We start from the raw sequence: 23,115 nt of genomic DNA, 5'->3' as shown, positions 1-23,115 counted from the left end.
TGAATGGGGTGAGGGGATGGGGGAAGGAAGTCTTAGGGTACAGTCAGACGTTTTTGTAGCGCTACAAACTTATTCTCAAATGAAACAGGACTTAGACATTGTGTATAGCACTACAAAATGTAGGTCCAATGTACCATAGTGCTCTGATCTGCTGTCCTTCCCTCCTTCACTGCCTATTGATGACTGCCAGCCTGCCCTGTCCCCCACTTCCCTGCTTTGGTTACTGACAACTTGCCTGGTCACCCTTCCTAGTACTGGGAGGCAGCTTTGGTCCTTGCTACCTGCTTGCCTTTGTGATGGCAATGGAGGAGTGGGCATGAGTTGCAGCTAGCAAGGGATGTGAAGGGTAACAAGAAAGGTTTCTACAAGTATGTTGGTAGCAAGAGGAGAATCAGGGAAAGTGTGGGTCCCTTATATAATGTGGGGGGGCAACCTTGTGACAGAGGATGCAGAAAAGGATGAAGTGCTCAATGCCTTTTTTGCCTCAGTTGTCACAGGCAAGGTCAGCTCCCAGACTACTACATCGGGCAGCAGTTTGGAGAGGAGGTGAGCAGCCCTCAGTGATAAAAGAACAGGTTAGGGGCTGCTTAGAAAAGCTGGACGTCCATGGGGCCGGATGGGATGTACCAGTGTGCTGAGGGAGTTGGCTGATGAGATTGCAGAGCCATTGGCCATCATCTTTGAAAACTCATGGGAATCAGGAGAGGTCCTGGCTGCTTGGAATTGGGCATACTGCCCATATTTAAGACAGGGAAAAAGGAGAATCCAGGGAACTACAGACCAGCCAGCCGTACCTCAGTCCATGGGCGACTGGTGCCGCCTTAGTAGGGGGGCTGTCCCCCTGTGGTTGATCACCAGGTGGCTGATCGCTGCAGCCGCTTCCAGAAGTGGCTGCAGCTGCCTCTGGGAGCGCAACGGCACTCCACTCCCTGTCTGGCGCTTGCAGGGAGATGGGGGCATTGGTGCACCCGCCTGCCCCCCTGCCCATCACCTAAGCAGCGAGTGCAGGCAGTCAAGGCGAGCACCAGTGCTCTCAGGGGTGCACGTGCACCCCCTACACATCGCCACTGCCTCAGTCCCTGAAAAAAATCGAAGAGCAGATCCTCAAGGAATCCATTTCTAAGCACTGGGGGGGAGAAGGTGATTAGGAACAATCAGCATGTATTCATCACAGGCAAGTCATGCCTAACCAACCTGGGTTCTTCTGATGAGATGACTGCTCTGTGGATGCAGGGAGACTAGTGGATGTGGTATACCTTGATTTTAGCAAGGCTTTTAATTGGTCTCCCATACCATTCTTGCAGGCAAGCTAAGGAAGTATGGGCTGGATGAATGGACTGTAAGGTAGACAGAAAACTGACTGAAGCATCAGACTCATAGTAGTAATCAATGGCTCGATGTCTAGTTGGCAGCCGGCATCAAGTGGAGGGCCCCAGGGGTCGGTCCTGGGACTGGTTTTGTTCAATATCTTCACCAATTGCCTGGAAGATGGCACAGAGTGCACCCTCAGCAAGTTTCCAGATGACACCAACCTGAGGGGAGTAGATACGCTGGAGGGTAGGGCTAGGATTCAGCGACCTACACAAATTGAAGGATTGGGCCAAAAGCAATCTCATGAGGTTCAACAAGGACAAGTGCAAAGTCTGCACTTAGGACAGAGCAATCCCATGCACCAGTACAGGCTGGGGACTGACTGGTTGGGCAGCAGCTCTGCAGAAAAGGACTTTAGGGTTACAGTGGAGAAGCAGCTGAATGAGCCCACTGTGTGCCCTTGTTGCCAAGAAGGCTAACAGCATACTGGGCTGCATTGGTACATGCTTCCAGCAGATCAAGGGAAGTGATTATTCTCCTCTATTCAGCACTGGTGAGGCCACATCTGGAGTACTGTGTTCAGTTTTGGGACCCCCACTACAGAAAAGATGTGGAAAAATTAGAGAGTCCAGCCGATGGCAACAAAAATGGTTCAGGGGCTGGAGCACATGATGTATGGGGGCAAGCTGAGGGAACTTAGGTTATTTAGTCTAGAGAAGAGGAGACTGAGGAAGGATTTAATAGCAACCTTCAACTACCTGAAGCAGGGTTCAAAAAAGGATAAAAGACTGTTCTCAGTGGTGGCAGATGACAGAACAAGGGGCAACAGTTTCAGGTTGCAGCAAGGGAAGTTTAGGTTAGATATTAGGAAGAATTTTCTCATTAGGAGGGTAGTAAACCACTGGGACAGGTGACCTAGAGAGGTGGTGGAAGCTCCATCCTTAGAGGTTTTCAAGACCCAGCTAGACAAAGCCTTGGCTGGGATGATCCTGCTTTGAGCAGGGGGTTGGACTGAATGACCTTCTGAGGTCCCTTCCAACCCTCATTTTCTATGATTCTAATGATTGAATTAACTGACAGGGTCCCACCTCCACTGGGAGCAGCAATGGGGAGAGGAGATGGAAGAGTCACAGGGTTAAGCAACATTTTAGCCTTCTTGGCTGGAAGACAAAACTGAGTACTACAAAACTACTGTGATAGTATTCCAGCTGGGGTGGGGGGGGCACTGCACATCTGTCCATGCTTATAGCGCTATATTTTTAGTGCTTTGAAATGCTGCAGAACTTGTAGCTCTGCAAATGCCCATCTGCCTGTAACCAGTCATGGCAAATATGCAAAAGCTTGCATATCTGCCTTTATTACAATTTGTAATCACCTGAATTTTGTACAAAAATGAGTACATGTATCTAATGATACGGATGGGAGCATTTTAAATAAATCAAACCACATTTAGAGTTTGCAGGGAGGAAAGAATGCTATTTTCCCCATGAACTTTCTGACTGCTAAGCTCAGCAAAAGAACTACACCAAAATTTATTTTAGCCATGAATGAACCAATCCAAATACTCTTATTTGATAAAGTTCAGGCAGCATTTAAGTTACATCCTCACTGATGTTTTAAGCACTTAAACTAGATTCAAATCTAAAATTAAGGTGAACATAGTTGCGCCCATCACATAAAAATCTCTCAGTAGGAATAAGCACAGACAAACGGCAATCTAGAAGGAAGAGCAGCAGCAACTGGCAACCTAGAATTGTACTTTGCTTGCTCTCCTATTAAACTAAATAGGAAATGTGTATGATTTATTTTGATGAAACTTTGCAGGGTAACCATATAAACCATAGCATATATAATGTTTGTTATAATTTTTTGCATGCAGTATTCCACCATTGTGAAATCCAGTTCTTGGCATAGACCAATGGTGCTCAAACTTCTGGCTCCCTGGACCCGGGGGTGGGCACAGGGCAGTTCATCGGCCAGAACTGGCACTGGATCCAGCCATATGCTGTTTCTGGACACACACTGGTACAATCTAGTGTGCTGGGCCTCATCATCCAGCCCCTGGGACTGTCTACAAGTCCAGAAATTTGGCAACAGGAGAGCTGCAACTAGTACTGCCACTGCTCCCTCACCACATTTTCAGACCTATAGGAAGAACCACAGGCTGGATGATAAGGCCTCACAGTCTGGATCTGACCTCCAAGCAGGAAAGTGAGCACCCCTGGCATAGACTATTCCACCATAATTTAACTGTGCACTGAAAAAAAATTAGATTACAAATTTTGAGAGTGTGAATCAAGTGTGAATCAAGTGTGAAGTGATGCAGTGCTTCATCCCTGGATCTACAGAGCCTGGTACAATAACATTAAAAGAGGTGTGAATAGTCTTGTCACATTAAGGTTAGCAATTAAAAAGTTCAACATGGTTCAGAACTCTGCTGATCAGGCTCTTTTTAGCAGAAACATTTAGCCGCTCTGTTTATCCAGCACTTCAAAACAGCCTCTGGACCCTGAAGTTCCACAAGCTGTTCATTGCAATGGATTTTTTTGTTGAGGCTAGATACATAGAAATTGCCAGACCAGACCAGACCATCTCACCTACTCCAGTAGTCTGCCTTTAATATCAGCCAATAACTACTTCATGGCAAGGCACACGATGAACCTCCATATAGTGCAGGGGTGGGCAAAATACAGCCCATGGGCTGCATCCGGCCTGCAAGGCCATTCTATCCGGCCTCCAAGGCCCCTAAAAAAATTTAGAAAATTATTATTTCTCTGTCTTTGGTTCCTGTAAAAAAAATGACAGGAACCAGGGGCAGTATGACCCAAGGGAAGCCCGCCTGGCCTTGCTCCCCAGGCGGAAGTCCCAGCAGGGGCTTCTGACCTGGGACCACGTGGCTGCCCCAGCCAGAACCTCAGGTAAGAGGTGGGGAGGAGAGCAGGGAAGGATCCTGGAGAAAAGTGTCCCCTCGCCCATCCCGTGGCCAGCGCTCCCTGCTGCAGCCACTCGCAGCTCCAAGCGGGCTGTGAACGGCTGCAGTGCAGGGCAGTGGCCACAGGGCTGGCACAGGGCCACTTCCCCACCACCACCCTCAGCACCACCTTGTAACCCACCGCCACTCCCAGCCTGGGCCCCGTGCTCACTCTGGGCTCGCCCACTGGGGCTGCTCATGGTTGCAGCAGCTGCAGTCCCCCTGCTTGCCCCACTAGGCAGCGTTTACTGCTGCTGCCCACCTGGAGCTCACGCGCTGGGCAGCCCAGAGGCAGTGGTGGCAAACACTGCCCGGCATGGCAAGTGGGGGGGGGGGGGGCACAGCCATGTGCAGCCCCAACAGGCAAGCCCGGAGCTGACGTGGGGTCCAGGCTTGCAGTGGGGACGGGTTACAAGCTGGTACTGAGCGCTGGGGAAAAGCGGCCCCTTGCCCGCCCCATGCCCAGCACTGCACTTGCTCGCAGCCCGCATGGGGCTGCCTGTGCCTGCTCAAAACAAAATGAAGGCAGGGGGTTCAGGGCAGGATGCCCTGCTTGTGCCCCTGCCCCCCAGCCCTGCTGCCCTGTGCCCCAGCCTAGGCTCTGTAGCCATCAGCAGCTACCCAGAACCTGGGCCAGCTGCAAACATCTGCTGCCTCTCCACCCTGGCCTCTGCCTGTGCCTGCTCAGGACAGCAGGGAGCAGCCACGGTGCAGTGGAGGGGCCGCTTTTCCTCGCGCTCAGCACCAGTTCGTTCCCTGCTGCGGAGCGGGGTGTTGGGGCTGCATGCTGCTCCTGCCTGTACCGCGGGGCTGGGAGGGCACTGGGAACACGTGAGTGCCAGGGCCCACACCGGGGTCCTGGGGCCAGCGTTAGCAGTGCCCAGAGCACGGCAGCAGGAGTACAGGGTCGGCCAGCAGGGGCTCTATGAAGCCAGGCCAGCTCCCCCCTCTCCCTGCTGGTGCAGCCCAACTCAGCTCCACAGACACCTGCCAGCCTGTACTCTGCTCTGGGCTCCACCGGTGCTGGCCCTGAAACATTGGTCCCAAGATGGTGACCAGGGGGTGGGGCACCTGTCAAGGGGTGGGGCTACCCATCAGCCCTCAACAGCTTGCCAAAACTAAGTAAGCAGCCCTCTGCCCAACTTAATTGCCTGCCCCTGATATAGCGGATATACAGTATTTTCTCCCATACAACCCACCCCCTTTTTTTCCAAATAAAAAGCTGCTGGAAATTGGGGTGTCCATTATAAGTGAGGAAATGCAGTAACAGCAGTTTCTTTCAGTTAAGCTTGTCAGGCAAAAGCAAAAGTAAGTCTCCATGTGATTTACAAGGGCTACTCAGCAAGCGAATGTCTTTTTCTTCCCTTCATTCTGCCTTTCAAAAATGAGGTGCATAGCTTAATTCTGGGGCATGTTATATGGGATATGATATATGCCAAAAGGTGCATAGGTAGGGAATTTCTTCCTGACTCCTGACAATTAATGGCTGAGCTGCCTCAAAACATGACTGTTTATAATCAGTTAAAAAATTAATTAGACAATCTCTTGGTCTACATAAATGATATATTCTTCCTTGAATCCTACCAATCTTTTGGTTTAAAAAAAAAAAAAAAGAAAAAAAAATTCAGCGGGCGCTTCAAAGGACAATTGTACAAAACAAACAAACAAACAAAAAAACCTACTGGCTTTAATTTTGTTGTTCCTGTTTCACTGACTTCCCTTGTGCTTGTATTACAGGAAGAGTAAACAGGAGAGCCTAATTTCCTTTCTCCGGACCACTACTGTTTTGTCACATGGTTTTGGGTTTTTTTGGTCCCCTTTCTAAACTAACCTGTCAAGTCAGTTGTTACTTTCTTTTGGGGAACTGAAGGCCTAGAAATATTTGTATCTCCTTATATAATTCTTGAACCCTATTACCCTGCTCAGTCCACTAAGACTGAATTCCAGTCACTACACACAGCAGTCCAGTTGATTGAGTACTGTCGCCTTGTATCTCATATCACAGCCTCATAACATTCTCAGTAGTATTTTTTCCCATTCCTTTTGCTTACCCCTTTACCTTCCCCAAGAACTTGTGTCCTTTGTCAGTTGTTATCACACAGCGAGCAGAGGTTTTCATTGAACTGTCTGCAATGATTCCCAAACCTGTTTCAAGAGTGGCTTTTACAAGAAGGGAACCCAGCAGGAAAACAATATAGATCAGAGACCAGAAGTACAATGTGCTCCCAGCAAGCGACGCCATTATTTAGAACGATGCAGCTTTCCGTACTTTTAGCTTCTGGGTGGGTTTAATACACAGTCCAATATAGAACGCAACACTGCCGCCTATTTTTTACTTGAAAAACAGGCATGGTTTACCAGCAGCAAAGTCAGGAAAATGTGCTCACAATCATCTACTGAAGCATACATGGAAAAAAGCCTGTTGTGGTCGTTACTACAGCGGTCATCTCACAGCGATCTCCAACTGGGATTTCCAACAAATGGCAGGCATACACCTTCCATAGGATGTTACAACCAGAAGAGATGGTGAGGGCAGTATCTCCCAAACAGCATTGCCTTTTGGGGATTAAGTATTGACCAGACAGCTACCAACCATGCCCCAATCTCAGCCATATGCTGGGAAAGGCGCTGGAAATAGTGATGCAATGGGGCGATGCAAGGAAATGTCGGGGGAGGGGAGGTGGGGGAGGGGCGGGGATTGGAATAGTGCCAGGCAAAATTTTATATTCTACAGTGGTTTAGTAATTTAAACAAGCCATTAAGTCACACTTTATATTTCATGAAACTTAGCTATCATGTTGATAAGTCCAATAATGTTGTAGGCCTAGGCTTTTACACAGCAGATTACTTTCACTCATGATCTACCCACAGCACTTACCTTTTAGCCATTACTAGAAATTCCATCCATTATGCAGAATGCACATCTCATCTCAATTCAAAGAAAAAAAAGTTTGGAAGATGAATTAAAAAGCCTTTTTACTTGCCAAGGCCAGAGACCGGGATTTTAAGTTCTTTTTTCAAAAGCCAATGACAACATTAACATTTAAATCTGCAAAGGCAAAAGCACCATCAGCAGTGACAGTGCTAACTGTAGCAGGAGAAAAAGCCCATAGAAAAATTGTGATATTTTATTTTAAGCCAGCTACAGGCTTCAGATGGTCATTTTGCTTTTGACTACTGCCAGCTGCAACTCCCTCTTCCACCTAGTAAAGAGCTATATATTTACAAGACTTTTTCCACTGTTTTTCCTTTCTCTCTCATTTCTGGAGATGCAGTACACCACAGCTAACTTACCCGGTTTCTTTTTAAAAACTTGTGGGAAACAGTGCTTACATGAGATTTGGGGAAAAAAAAAATCAAACATATCGCTAGTCACTCCTAGAATCTAACTTTGGACAAAGAGTAAGGAAGAAAGATGATGTAGCACATCCTTTTATTCTACATGTATGACTGAGCTTTAAAAAGATGTGGGCTGTTCCTAAAGCAGGGACTTCTTTTCCTGCATTCATAATTCCCATGTAGGCATATTCAGCATTAGTCCACAGAAACCCAAAACTGATGAAAGCTAATATAGGATGTAAATTCCAGAGAAAAAGTATTTCCTTTTATATAAAAGCAAGAGAGTCAGACTAGTTTAGTGGAAAATGACATTCCTTGTCCTGTTATAAAGAACTGTAGTATTTTAATTTAGTTATTTAAATTTGCAGTGCTATTATTTAATCCACAAAAGACACACTGCTATTTTTTCCTCACCAACTCTGATGCCGATTGTCATTACAATTTAATACAAAGGATTAGCATGTTAGTATTGAGAATCAGCAATGTCTCACAGGGAAGAATTGTGCAGACTATATAGTCAAACAACAAAAATTATTTTTGTTGGTGCATGCACAACTCCATACAAAGTATCATTAGAACTTAAGGATTATAAGTATTAAAAAACAATAATCAATTAAGTGACTCATTCTGGTCACTTTCGTATGTATGCTTGTACGAATGTTCTATTTTCCTTTTGCCCACAGAAGACGCTCATATCAAATTCATAAAAAAATGTAACAGTATGTTTGGGTTGTGTTTTGGATGTAATCCCGAAAGCCAACTACCCTTGCCTGATTCACTTGCAGCTGGGGTTTGCAGTGGTGTAGACCATAGTAGTTTAACAGACACATAAAATAAATCCAAGGTGGACAAATGCACAAAGTAAGTTACATCCTACACACTTGAATTCCTGGTAAAAGACCAGAACAATGTTCACCAATAGCTATTTGATTATAAAGAGGGAGGCAAAGGAGAGATTGGATGAAATATTTCAGAAATGACTAAAGGAAGCAGGCATCCCATTCCCACTGACTTCTGGACACTTCTGTAAGGGTTACTCTGAAAAAGCACTTATTTAAAAAAAAAAAGCCAATCAAATTGAATGTCTGTTTGAACATCATAACCATCTCTCACACACACACACAAAAATGCTTATCCATTTATCTCCTCTACTATTTGAACACGACAGTTTTTCAGTACTTTGGAAAAAATGCTGCCTGTTTTATTCATTTCCATTTCTAGAGTACATAAGAAAATGTTAAGAAGTGCAGAGTATCAGCCAAGTGCCATTTTGATGTCAGACAACTTGCATGATTACAAATCATTTGTCCTGGTGACATTTCAGATGTAGTGGACCATGATTAAAAGTTAATCCAGGGCCAAGTCTATATAGAAACTGGACTGCAATTACAGAATTCTATATATGCAATTACCAAAATGGAGCTTCAGTTAAATACAATAAAAAAATAAAACCTTCATGAAATGTTACAGATTTTTTTTTGGGGGGGGGGGGGGGGGGGGATGGAAAAATAATACAAAACAAAACCAAAAACCCACACAAACAAAATTAGTTACCTTGAAAAGCAATTTCAGTGAATGAACGGACACAGTAACCTGCCAGTTCCACACACATTACAAAACAAATGAGAAACTGCATGCTCCACTTGGAGGCACATCCATTTTCTTCTTAAAAGAAGTCATTTACAGAAGAGCAAATTGGTGATTTGTACTTACATGCTGGACCCTTTTCAAGCCCTTGTCAAGAAATGATAAATTATTGAAGCATATTATAAAGTGGTGCCTCTTTTTGCGTGCTCTGCAGAGCCTTCTGAAATATTTTATGTAGAAAGGTTAACTATTAATTGCAAAATAACTGTTTGGAATTATTCCTTAGTCTTTCAAGGAAGAAAAAAAAAGAGAGAGAGAGAGAGAGAGAGAGAGAGAGAGAGAGAGAGAGAGAGAGACCATGCCTTATTCTCCCATAGGTAACTGAAATATTACCATTGCCTACTTGCACCAAAAACCTATTATTATTTGAGAAGTATGCGCCAACACTGCATTCACACAATTGTCTGGTGCTCATTCAACCACAACTCAGAAACGTGTTGTTCCTAATGGCAGCATAAACTGCTTGTAGAATAAAGCAGAGCTTCAGAAAAAAAAACCTCATTAACAAATTGGTTAAACAACCTCAGCATGAAGCGTATTACCCCAAGTGATAGCCTTATGCTGAACAACAGGAAAGCATTTTAAGCACTGAAGTGGAGTGTTCCCATCTTGATTTTCATCAGTATTTTAATCATTGCAATAAAAAATAGTTTTAATTCTGAGAGAGAGAAAGGGGGGTGGAAAGTATGTTAAGCTAATAAGGAGCCCTCCAAAACCTCACTGGTCTTTGATTTAATCTCTCAGAGTTGCTGTGGGATACAAGCAAACAGTTTTGACTTCCCTGCTTGCATAGTGATTCCTTTCCTCCCAACATGCACCACATGCTAAGAGCTTGATATCTATTTGTTCACATTTCTGGCTGGCACGTAGCTGAAGAATGGGCATATGTGTGTGTGCTGCAGGAAGAGAATAGCGAGTGGGAATAATGCAGACATGAACAGGACATACAATGTGTGTTTTATATAAACCAGAACCCACATGGAGACTACACAGCTTCATCCGTTAAGCATCTAAAAACAACCAGAGCTTCAGATGTATTAAAATAAAACTCAGTGTTTTAAACTTTATTTTAAAAACTTCTATGCACTGGTAGAGAGAAGACACAGGGAAAAAAAAAAACCAAATACAAAAGTAACTGCAATCTGGAATAAAGTTGCTAGGATTTGAAGTGACTGCTGGCTGCGTTGGCATACCAACTGAAGAGCTTTTCACTTGTGACTGACTTCTATAGCTGGCACAGTGATAACCCTGGGGGCTTTTCTTCCATTTGATTCAGTTCTTTCCCTACCCCCATTGTTGAAGTGTCAATGGTTACATTCCCGATTCAAATACACAATTCAAGGGGGCTTTTTTTGGCTAATTTAACTAGTCAGCAGCTGAACTTTTTACCCTGCTGATTCTTAGTGTAGCTTGGAATTTAAACCTGACCTTATTCCCCCTCTTTCAAGGGACAGGTTATTTTCACCAAGCCATTCACATTTAGCCGGGAGGAACTGAGGAGGTAATTTTGCCAATGCAACCAGATTATAATGCACGGTTAGTCTCAAACTGCAACCAAACCAAATGTTCCATTCAATTAATACTGCAGCAATAAATATTCTCCATTCTCTACCCCACCCCCACTTATTTATTTCACTTTGTTCACAGTGGAACAAAGCATTTCTTCAAAAATCAGGCACCCAGAAAAACATGCAATTGTATTTCTTTACACAAAAAAAAAAAAAAAAGCAACATCCTTCTGGTAGTAGTCACTGTGGTATATCTGGCTTCACAGCACATAAAGAAATATTTAAACAGCTGTATTTTTCAACCAAAGAGCACTAGCTACAAATCAAACAGGTCTCATCATTCAGGGGGAAAAAAAAAGTTCTTCAGTACAAAATATCCCTTTTTTGGCATCTTCACATCCTCCTCTTCTGTGTGCTTATGTACAGAACTGTGAAAAGGAAGAAGTGGAACATGTTTCAGAATTCTAGTAAATAAGGTGCAGCAATCTGTTTACCCAGAACAGCCCATTTTCATCCCACCAGTTAAATAAAGATGTGAAAAATCCCATTCAACACGAAACCAAAGTTAGTTTTTATAGGAGAAATCAGGAAATGTAAAAGTTAAGGTTCCAACAGCAATATTAAAAATTAAGTTACACCTATGTAATATTTAATATGCTACTTTTTCGCAATAAATATGTAGCTTCATTTCTGTAACTACACAAAAACAGACCCCGACTACAGAGAGGAACTCTATGGGATTGGCTTTTGGAACAATCTCCTTTTTCTTATCTACAATGGCAAGGACAGGAAAGTGCAACTAGCTTTTAGGATGCTGAGATTAAGGATGTCAGAAATAACATGCTCTTCCAACAAATTGTTCAGGATTCTCACTTTCTCAACCAAACATTCTTGCAAAGTTCATTAAAAAAAATTATGACACAGTCCATCCACTTAGCCAGTACAAAGATAATGCTATGTTGCTCACTACCTTTTAGAAAATGGTTTACTCTGAGGTGGAGGAATTTATGGTAGTTACATCTTGGGTGCTCAGTATGGTTAATTATGAAATATTTTACACGTTCTCAAACTGCGATCTCGTTTCCCTGCTCAACCTATTGTCTCAGAGCTTTCACAAACCTGCCCTGTTCTGAAGTTAAGGTCATAATTTCCCTTGAAACTAAAAGAAAAAAAATTATATCTTTTTAGATATACACACACACACACACACACACACACACACACACGTATATCTATCTTACACTCCACCCAGCATAAATATAAAGTATTAGTGTTAATAATTATTGCCATCTTCCTGACTGATGTTAACATTGCTATCCGCAAGCACATTTTTAAGTATTAGCTTCAGGACAGCAAAGGTAGCCAGCACTCAGAACTAGATAACCATTGAAGAGGCTGGAGCAGTACTATCTGCATCTATATAACACCATAAATTTATATAGTGCTAATTGAGCAAGACACGGTAAACTGTTCTGCAGGAGTTATTTGGACAGCCAAAAAGTACAGGAGAGTAGAACTGGTGAGAAAAGTGCTGCCGGTTGTGGAAACAAGATCAAAAATGCAGGTTTTCCAAGGGGACAGGAAAGAAAGGGCTCTCTTCCAAAAATTCAACACATGCACACAGAGGTGTAACTGGCCAGGAGTGCATCCAGGACAGCCCTCACTGTCCACCCCTCATCAACTTCTTGTACCTTTTTTGCAGGGCCTCTCAAGTTAGAGCCCCTGGCAGCAGGCTGTGGCACAAGAGAGCCACACAGAGTTCACTGCTGCTGAGAAAAGAAGTCACCTCTTTTGCAGACTGTTTTCAGTAACAAAAAATAGGGTCCCCCCTCCAAGCAGGGTAAATTCTAGCTATTCTTCCTGCCTTGCCTGCTGCCACTCAACAGGACTACATTTCCCAGGATGCCCTTCCCTCAGTCGCATCCTCCTTCACCACTTCTGGAGCTGAAACTGGAAAGCTGCAAGAAGAGGGAGAGTGGGGGACAGCAGGGTAAGACCCCCCCCCCCCTTTAACCAGTGCCCAGGATTTGCACCCTGTTCACCCACTCATCCCTCATGCTATTGCATATATAAATTAAAACACAAAGCCAAGCAAGGGAAAGATCCAACACGGATCTGTAAAAGGGAAATTAGGAACGGAACACGTACACCAGGTAAGAGGGGGGGGAAAAAAATAAAAAACCACACAGGCTTTTAACATAAGAATGTCGATGTGGCTACTGACAGGAAACACCTAATTTTGTCCTTACAGATGCCTCAGATTCAAAATTGCGTATATATAAGATTTTCTAATTCAGAGTATTCCAGGGAAGAGTTACCATTGTTTCCTCGGATAAATGCATCCCCGTACTTGTTCTTTAACTGTCCATTTACATATTCTTCAGTCTGTTCCAATGCTATGTTCATATACCCATCCAGACAAGCCAGGACACCTGGAGACAATAAAAGCCAATTAAAAAATATTTAAAACAGATTAGATTTCAAAATTACACAGTTAACTGTGAATCTGATTGTCTTGTTCACTGAACAGACCACACTAAAACCCACATTTTCTCTGTAGAGAAAATCTGATTGGACCTATCAAACTAGGCACTAGACTGAAACCCAGGACACCCAGGTTCTATTCCCTGTTCTGTCACTGATCTGTTGGGTGACTTTGGACAAGTCACTTAATCACTATGCCTCAGTTTCTCCATCTATAAAATGGGATAGTGATACCGAATACTTCTGTACAACACCACACTATACATAGATGAAAAATGACATATACATGCAGCCTGTTCTCAGCCAATTAAAAAACAGGTCAACCACGAACAATGAATAACTGTCACCAACCTCATCACTCATAGAGCAGCAGCTAGCTATTCAGTCAATGACTTCTGCTTTGAAAGCTGATAATATGTAAATGAACAGAAGCACTACCAAAAAGTTTCAGGGGTATAAGTTGTAGCTGTGTTGGTCTAAGGACATAGGCAGACAAGGTTCTTTGAGTCAATCTGATATCTTTTTAGATCAACCAAAATAGTTAGAAAAATTCTTTTTTGCAAGCTTTCAGGCTCAGCCTGATGAAGGCTGTTTGTACCCAAAAGCTTGCAAAGAAGAATTTTTCCAACTATTTGAGTTGGTTTAATAAAAGACATCTGATTTACCTGAAGCACTGCATCTACCAAAAAGTGGCATGTTAAAGTGGAACCTATGTATCTTAAAATGGAACTTCAGATGCAGCTAGATAAACAGAGAGGAAAGTTATACAAGAGGTTCAGTTTTTCATCAGAATGGTGCCTTGGAGATGTATCCAAAGGGTAATCAATCTTATATAGGGTATCAGAATATGCCAGGTTTAAACAAAACAACACACCTGGGTCTGGTATTATTCAGTATATTCATTAATAAAAAGGATGGGACTGGATACATGTTTAGCAAATCTGCAGATGATACCAAGTTAGTGGAGTTGCAGAAACTCTGGAGAGGAGGGCTATAATTCGGAATGACCTTGATAAAATTGAATCAATTAAATGAAATTCAACAAAGACATATGCAAAGTCCTGTACTTAGGATGAAACAATTTTATACACAAATACAGACTGGGGGACAACTGGTGAAGCTGTAGTCCTGCAGAAAAAGACTTGGGAGTTAATGGACCATAAGATGAATGAGCCAACAGGATACTCTTGTTGCCAAAAAAGCCAACAGCACACTGCATTGTGTTAGCAGGAACGTCACTTGCAAATCAAAAAGGAAATGATCCTTCTAATCTATTCAGTATTGGTGAGGCCTCATCTAGATTACCACTCCAGTTTTCAGCCCTGCACTTCAAGAAAGATGTGGACTGGTTAGAGTCCAACTGAAAGCAGCAGAAACGATGGGAAACATGACTTACAGGAAATATGGCTTGCAATGAAAGACTGAAAAGAACTGAGATTATTTAGTCTAAAGAAGAGAAGACTGAGAAGAATTTGATAAATCCTCAAATAACTAGAGCAGGGGTTCTCAAACTTTGTGCTACGGCAACTCCGAGTGCTGGATGGCGGTGGTGGGGGACAGGGAGTTCGCACACATCAGCCACTTCCAACCACCCTTGCCCACCACTGCTGCGCACCGCTTCCCCGCGGTACCCCCTGAGAAGTTTGCAGCCCCCTTTTAAGTTGCTTACAGTTTGAGAACCCCTGATCTAGAGGGTGGTTATAAATAGGATATAAAGATAGACTGTTTGTGGCTGCAAGGGACAGGACTAAGAGTAACGGTCTCAAATTTCAGTAAAATTTAGAGTGGATATCAGGAAGAACTTCCTTACTAGGAGGGCCATTAGGCATTGGAAAAGATTACCTACAGAGGTTGCAGAATCTCAGTCCATGGGCATTTTTAACAGAAGGTTAGACAAGCTCTTGACTAAAGGGACAATCCTGACTTTCAGGAGCTTAGATCAATGGCACTCAACCATTAGGCCTCATGGGCGGCAGAGCCAGATCAGAGCCTGCCCACTGGTACTGAGGCCCATGCCACCATGCATGCCCAATCTAAGTCTCAGGGGCATGGCCTGCAGGGATCTCCATGGACTTGGGGGAGGGCTGCAAGCAGGATGACAGTGACAGGTGATAGATTTGGGCCAGGGTCAAACAACCCTGGACTAGATGACCTCCTGAGGCCCCTTCCAGTTCAGTGTTTTTTTCTATAACACTGAACTGGGTCTTACAAGAGGGGTTCATTTCTATGAGGGAGTTATGGAAGAGAAGAAGGGCCATAGTGCTCTATTAACTTTTTAAATTTACCTGATGAACAAATTATTCAATTATGTAGAGGGAATGAACTGAATGTTAAGAATAACAAGTGCAAAAATATACACATGCACACACAAACAAGAGAGGCCTGAACTGTAACTTCGGAATTATTGGAAAAATGTGATTTTTAACTGCAATACTAAGGGAAGTAGTAAAGAAGTCAGCTTACCCTTCCCACCCTGAGGTTCTTGTATCTTTGTTATCTAAATCTCATCTTTGCCTTTTTGGATGATAACGTCTTTAGAATTAGAACCATACTTTCCTCTCTGTTTGGAGGATACCCAGCACTTCTTGGGTCTAGCACAAGCTAAAATAATTATAATTTAATTGCATAACTGCCCTATAAAATAGCAATGTGGAAAAATATCTGGGCAAAGGACTCTCCTCTAGGACACATTCTCACTTCCCAGCCACGTTACTGCAAGACCTTCCATTAAATAATTGGGAATTTAAAGTCTCCTGCCAACTTTTATGGTTTTAGGATCATATTTTCCCGTGTTTTTCTTTCCTCTATTTCTACACAAACAGGAGAACTGGACTGGCTATGCACAAAAGGCTTTAAATGAACAAAATGGAAGTCAGAACTCCTTTTATTCCAGCTGTCTTCTTTCAGTTTAGTAATCTTAGGGAAAAATGGTTCCCAGAAAAATTAGGCTTAAGTGGACAGTCTCTCTCAAAGGTATCACTCAGCAGATACTAAAAAGTAGTATTTGCACACCCAGAACAAAAGAGGCTGTGAATTCAGACTTGTTTACTTCTCTCCTTTCCCCTTCCGTTTGTATTTTCTCTATTCTAATGCCACAACTAGTGTTAAGTGTCACTGTTACCCAGCCTTGCTTTCATGCTGAGTATGAAGTTTTCCATACATGCTCACATGAGTACAGGCATGCAAGTCATGCAGTTAAAATGTACCAATTACGATTGTGCATTTTCAAGCCCTCTCTCCTTTAATATGCACATTCATTTGGCAACAAATCAAGATATTCTGCAGCTATACAGCCACATTTGCAAAACAACATACAATTAGCAACACTGTCTAGAAGCAGAAATAGATACAAGAGCCTGAATTCCTTTTTTTTTTTTTTTTAATATTTTTAAAATTTTTGAAAAAATACAGCTTGAATTAGTGTGGGAATGAGGAAGTTGTGTATTTTTTATAGGGATAAAACAGGTAATCTGAGTGCATATAACCTGCATGACTGGGTAAATCAAAGGGAAGCAAACAGGAAACAAAAGGATAAGACTTCTGAAGTGAACAATAGTTTATGCTTCTTAGATCTTAGAGTCAGGCCTAAGGGGATATCAAGCCATTAAAGAATGTGGTCTAGAAAAGGAAGCAGAAGGAGTTTGTAAACAGCAGTTGGAGATGAATCTGGTGGGAGATACAGAACCAAGGATTATCTAAAATCTTCCCTAACTTTATACAGTTGGTTCAATAAAAGAAGTCATCAAAATTAAAAAGCCTTGCTTTGCACATATTTCATGGACCACCACAGCAACTACAACACAGCTCCAACCCCAGAAAACAAGCTACAGCAGTTGGTCCATTTCCAGCAGGCCAGGGATAGGCTCAGTGGTCATGTCCAGACAAGCATGGCCATGAGGTACATGGTGCCACAAATGCATCTGCAGCACCTAATTATTACTGAGATACACTGTCACTGTAAGGAAATTGCACCATTACAACACAACTGTCAGAATCTAACATGAGTAGCAACTACTATAAGAGCAATTCTATTTTGAGGAAGGCCAACATAACCACATTACCGCAGAGAACAAACAAAAGTGCCAAGAATTTAACCTTGCCACAAAGGTTTTTTTGCCTGTCTAAATGATGGGATTATCTTTTTTTGCCTTTTTTTTTTTAAGTAACAGACTGTATTTCTTTTCCTCTCATCAACAATAAGACTAAATATTACTTATTTATTGTAGGAGTGAAGGAATGACTTACCTCGATAGTCCACTCCAGAATTTAACTTTACAACAACTGGCCTTCCTATTATTTGTTTTAAGAAGTCACTAGGGGTTTGCTTCCGCAGGCTCATGTTCACAGTCCTGGTAGGTTGCGAGGGAAAAAAAAAAAGAGGAGAGGGAAAAGTACTTAGATAAGCAACTCAAATACAGAGTTTAAAGATTCAGTAACTAGAGGCAGACTTGTGGCTCTCAAGGCATTTACCAGGGAAAAGTTATCCAAGTGGATAAAAAAAAAAAAACAAGGAGAAAAAGACTAGAGCCACAGCATGAAAATTTCCATTTCATTTATTGCAATTTACAAAGTTCATAACAACTTTTTACTATAGTAGTCTTACTAGAATTATGGGAACAAAAACTGTTAATGAGTATTTTCAACGTAAAAAAGATACAGAATTGCCATACCTTTAACATACAGAGATGGCTTTGCTGCCTGGCAAGAGCAAGGAGATTTGTTAAAGAGAAGTTTCTGATACCAATTATAATAATGCAAACCATTAATAAATGGGCTGAAACTGCTCTCCCAAATCAATAAAATTAGAGTGAGCATTCAGAATCAAGCTTTGTCATTAACTGGTCCAGAGATCAAGGAGAATATTATCATCTCAAAATACAGGGTATAATGTACAAGTTTAATTTTATATATGTGGGACAGTTTGAACTAAGAAGCTGGTCTTGGTTTTTTTGGGCGTTCTTCTAAGTCACTTTGATTTATTCTTTCATTCAGGTATTCTCTTTCTACAAGAGCTGTTCATTTTTTTTTTTAAATCCATTGTACAGTAGCACATATGCAGCATCTACATCTACTAAGACATCCAAACCTGGCTGCAGTCTGGTAGGGAATGTTTCATCCCAAGCAAAGGAAATAGGCTTGTTAAGATTTTTAAAGATATTTACCAACTGCCCTCTTTTTTCAGATTTGAATGCATTCTAGAATACATGTTAAAGACCTGCTAGCACCATTTCTGTACATAAATCATTACAAGAAAAGCAGTTCTGAGTACTTTCCACCATGTATAGTCATGATTACTGTACTTGCCCAAATATAAGATGACCCTGAATTTAAGATGACCCCTCCCAATAATTAGATTCTACGTACAGAAAATGTATAAGTTTATTATAATTCTCCATGAATGGAATCTAATTATTGTAGATCTTAAATTCATCCCCCCCAGCACTACTACAGGTAGGGGGGAGGAGGGGGAGACAAGATGAGGGGGACAGTAATAGGGCAGGCAGGGGAAAGACCAATGAGAGACAGGTAGTAGGTGGACACATGGTAAGGGACATGCAGTGCAGAGGTGGGGGGATAGGCAGTAAGAAAGGCAGGCCCCCAGCTGTCTGCCCCCTCCCTCTACTTACCCCATTGTGCATGCCCCCCACAGCCTCAGGGCCCCGATCCCCCTTCCCCTATTCCCCCGCTACACAGCTTCTGCCCCCTGCAACCCCAGGTTAGGGCCAAAGCCAGAGCCACAGCAGCTGCCTCCCCAGCCCCCCACACTCAATTGTAAGTCAAGGGGCCTTTCCCCCTCCCCACCTCCAACATTAGATAGGCAGGTGGGGAAACCTCATCTTTTAATTGAGTACATAAGGTATTTTTATAGATTGCACATAGTGCACTGGACATAATAGCAGTTTAAAAAAAAATCATACATAGAACTGATCTGCATCAGGGCTTCCCATCTGCAAAGTTTCACTTTAATACAAACCTAGCAGGAACAATATTTTAAAGAATTAAAAGTATCCTTCCCAATCATTTATTTGATGTGTATTAATAGACTCTGTCCTTAATGACTGCATATTTCATCACTAGCTTCCAAGTGCAACGCTTCACACTGTAGCAAATGTCCCAGGTATATCAACACTTTTTCATATAAAATTGGGCGTTTTAACAATGCAAACTAGGCTGCTTTCAGAGAAGTAATATGAAAAAAGATAGCGGTTCACCTGGCTCAGTATTTCTAATTGTAGATTAAAGTCCCTCTTAACATATAAGGATATACACAGACATCATGCATCTCCTGCCACAGCTGATCTGTTTAACTAAGTGAAACACACATCACCCATTGTCCCACTTATTGATCCTGTGGGATAACGGGCAATATGTTCCCCACTAGCATAGCAGATGCACCCTGGAGAATCTCTGCAAGCAGGGAAGGCCAGTGGGGGAAATCAGCTGATTGGTGGTCCCAGCCCCAGGACCACACCAGAAGACTGAACTTGCTCCAGCGCAGTGCCAGGGCTGAGACTGCTGATTCCTGGGGTGCATCTGGTAAGTGGGCAACACTTTGCCCCATGTCTCATAGGGGCAGTGGACAGGACCACAGGCAACGTTTCACTCAATGAAAGAGATCAGCTGATTGACAGTTCCAGGCCTGGGACCATACTGAATTGATGCGCACCCAGGGAATCCCAAACAGGAGAACCCAGGTAGACATTCCTGAGGCTTCAGAGGCCTGATCCTCCACATCCCAGGAATGGGGATTCCTGCCTTAAAGCAAACAGATATTGGTTGCAAAACAGTGGCACAAAAATCACACCACAAATTTTGGGCATGTGTGGCACAACAAGGTGCATGTATATCTGTTGGCTTGGCCTCTGTGCTGCCATAAGATTTTTTTATGCAACATCTGTTTACACCTTAACAACTCTCTGTACTGTTTTCAGTGACACTGAATTCTGGACTGTAGAAGACATTTTTTAATGATTTGTCTACATCCATATAATATTAATCGTTTAAAAAATATCAGCTGGCCCTTCCTATATCTCATTAACAGCCATAAAAAAATTATCCAAGATGCTCTTAACTCTGGGCTGCGTTTCTGTATCTAGTTTAAGGCAATTCTAATACCCACCCACTTTTCACTCATCTACATTCTGAACTTCCAAATGAGTTCAGTGAAGAGTAGCAATGCTAACACTGTTCATCATAGCAGAATAGGGCCTGTACAACTCTGATGGAAGCCAACGGCCTGAACACAGTCCTTTTATAAAAAAATTCTGAACATTGCCATATCTTAGAGATCAAGGAATTACAATTTAGTCTGTGTCTGTTCAATCAAGGGTTCACATTTTTGCAAAGGCTAGATGGCATCTTAACCTAGTGTCTCAATGGAGCATTTTTCCTTGTATTGTGATAACATACCTGTAATCCTCACACACCACAAAAGCTCAACAAAAAAGTAGTATGAGAAATGTATTTCATGTCCTGTAACTGTTCATAGTTATCCATGCTTTGTTCCTTACAGAAAATGAATAAACTCAATTTATGGCAAAGTGGGCTTATGACATTGGATCAGAAAATAGTGTTGAAAAAATGGGAGACTATCTGAAATAATGGTCACACACAATAATAAAAGAAAGTTATTTTAAAATCTTATATCAGCGGTATCTCACGCCACTCAAAATTTAATGCTTTTATGGTAAGGGCAAATGTTGGAGGGAGGGTGGTTGTTTGGTGAACATTCTACTACATGTGTTGCACATGTCCCAGAATCAAACTGTTCTGGAAGCAGGCTGGAGACATGGTAAAGGAAATAAAAGGATGCCAACTATCAAGATAACCACTTAGTGTTCCTGTTGAACCTTCCTATGAACTCTGCACTTATAGAGGTCACAAGGAATTATACACTCATCTTCTAATGGCTGTAGGAATTACAACTGCAAAAATCTGAAAGATGTGACAACTCTAAAATCAATGGCTGGTTTCCAAAGGCTTGATAAGTTTTAGTGATGGAAAAGTCCCACCAAGTCAGTGTTCTGAAGGGGATGGGGAAGGACAAGACAACGCTTACTTAGAAGTCTGAAGGAGTCTTTTGGAATTTACTTAAAAACAATCTTCTACCTTCAAACCAGAAAAATCTGAGAGACTTTTTTAACTCTTCTCCTCTGTTTTTCAACATATGATTAGTCCTCTTCTCCCCTCTGGACACTTTCTCCCCTGCTACTTAACTTCCTTCCCCCATGGGCCAGATGCAGGTACTAGTGGACTGCAGCTCTGTAGATGCCTTGTTTCTCTTCCTCTTCAGTAGTTGAGAACTACTGGCATTTTTACACATGCTCCAGGGGTGCAGGGGTGCTTTAATTAGAGCAGCTCTCCAAGGGCTTTAATTAGGGCTTCAATTAGAACAGCTCTCAGTTAGACAAACTTTTGTTAAAGTGCCCCTGCTGCCATTTTGAAGCACGGGGACACCAATACACAAGAGGTGGAAGCTGGATGGAGCACACTAATCGGCACACTGTAATTTCAGCATGTCAGAGCAGCGTCCCAGCACATCTACAGGCACCCTATAAGCTGCCATGTACTCATACCCAGCTGCTTTACATGCTCAAAGCTTTCCACTAATAAAATGGATAATAGTAAAGACACCCAACTCTAGACAGACTACTGTCAAGGGCTCCAGGGAACACCGGAGACTAGTTTGTAAACTACCTAAGCTGTGACAAGTTGCTGAAAAATGAAATTCCCTACCAATTTATTAACATACTACTCTGCAATGTAAAAATAAACACAGATGAAAGAAGTCATTACAAGAAGATGAGAGGCAATAAAAAATAAAGTTGAGGTGTCACTTGACATCAGCTAAACCTTTCAATCAGTTTTTTCATCAACAGATTTTTCTTTGGACGGGGAGAGGGGGGTTCCCTAACCTAATAGGGAATAAACCCTTACCAAACAGGCTAGGACAGTGGTTCTCAACCTTTTTAGGCTTGACGTGCCCCTTGATAGACCTGAGGCACCCCTAGAAAAATGCCAGCTCTTAGCTCTCGCTATCTTTTGACTAGAGAAAAATAAGAGAGCAATTCTTCTGCTACAAAGACCTCAGCAAGACCACAACAGGGCAGAATGGCTTTGACGCAGGGTTTCTATTTGAAATCTCCGTGTTTATCGTATGAATGTTGCCTGCGCACCAACCAGTGCCAACACTCTGCAGCACCCTTAAAAGGGCCTCAAGGCACTCCAGGGTGCCGCAGGGCCCAGGCTAAGAAACACTGCACTAAAGGAAATGTTATTTGAAGAGGAAAGAGCGGAGGGGAAAGCCAAAATCCTAAAAGAAACCCGAGGCTGGCAGTAAACACAAAGCTGGACATGAGCCAGTCACAAGCTGCCTGCACAAGTCTCAAAGAGGCCACTGTGCACCTAATGCTGGGCACCTCCAGACCAAAGAGGGAGAAAAATTAGCAAAACAGAGCCAGCAGCAGAGCCAGAGCTCCTCCATCACACACGAGATGATCCAAGTGGAGACTGAGGTGCAGCTCCTCAGGCAACTGGCAAGGGAAAGCAAGGAGCTGGGGTTAGTTATCAGCGGCTATCCCAGGAGACGGAAGGAGCAGATCTGGGGAGCAAGACCCGGATCTGCCGTCGGACGCTGCTAGGCGGGGAGTGAAATGCACCTTCCTAAAATAAAATTGGAGCAAATCTGCCTGATCCTCATGTTGTGCTGTGCGGCAAAGCCCCCTTCGGCGCTTTACAAATGTAAAGCATAGGCCCACGTACACATACACACGCGCCCCCGCCCCCGCCGGCGCAGGGCAAGTCAGGGCAGGACCCGGCGAGGCGCGCGCGCAGCAGGCGACTCCGCCGCCGCGG

The 23,115-nt window shown here is 43.0% G+C and overlaps 1 protein-coding gene across 1 annotated transcript in view; it reads right to left on the bottom strand.

Moving 5' to 3' along the window:
- Positions 1-8,135: 8,135 nt before the first annotated feature.
- LSM6 (LSM6 homolog, U6 small nuclear RNA and mRNA degradation associated) overlaps positions 8,136-23,115 on the bottom strand; it is a 15,552-nt gene continuing 572 nt past the window's right edge. Inside the window, exons 2-4 of the mRNA XM_019522161.1 lie at positions 17,506-17,609; positions 13,095-13,208; positions 8,136-11,204 (exon numbers count right to left, since the gene is read on the bottom strand). Coding sequence (XP_019377706.1) covers positions 11,170-11,204; positions 13,095-13,208; positions 17,506-17,599 — 243 coding nt within the window. The 5' untranslated portion in view covers positions 17,600-17,609 and the 3' untranslated portion in view covers positions 8,136-11,169. The remainder of the gene's footprint in view (positions 11,205-13,094; positions 13,209-17,505; positions 17,610-23,115) is intronic.

Source organism: Gavialis gangeticus, unplaced genomic scaffold (assembly GCF_001723915.1).
Source record: "Gavialis gangeticus isolate Ggan-Ray unplaced genomic scaffold, GavGan_comp1, whole genome shotgun sequence".
In the NCBI taxonomy this organism is placed as follows: domain Eukaryota; kingdom Metazoa; phylum Chordata; order Crocodylia; family Gavialidae; genus Gavialis; species Gavialis gangeticus.
Note: the sequence above shows the minus strand (reverse complement) of the source record. Positions and strands in the feature narration are given on the sequence as shown.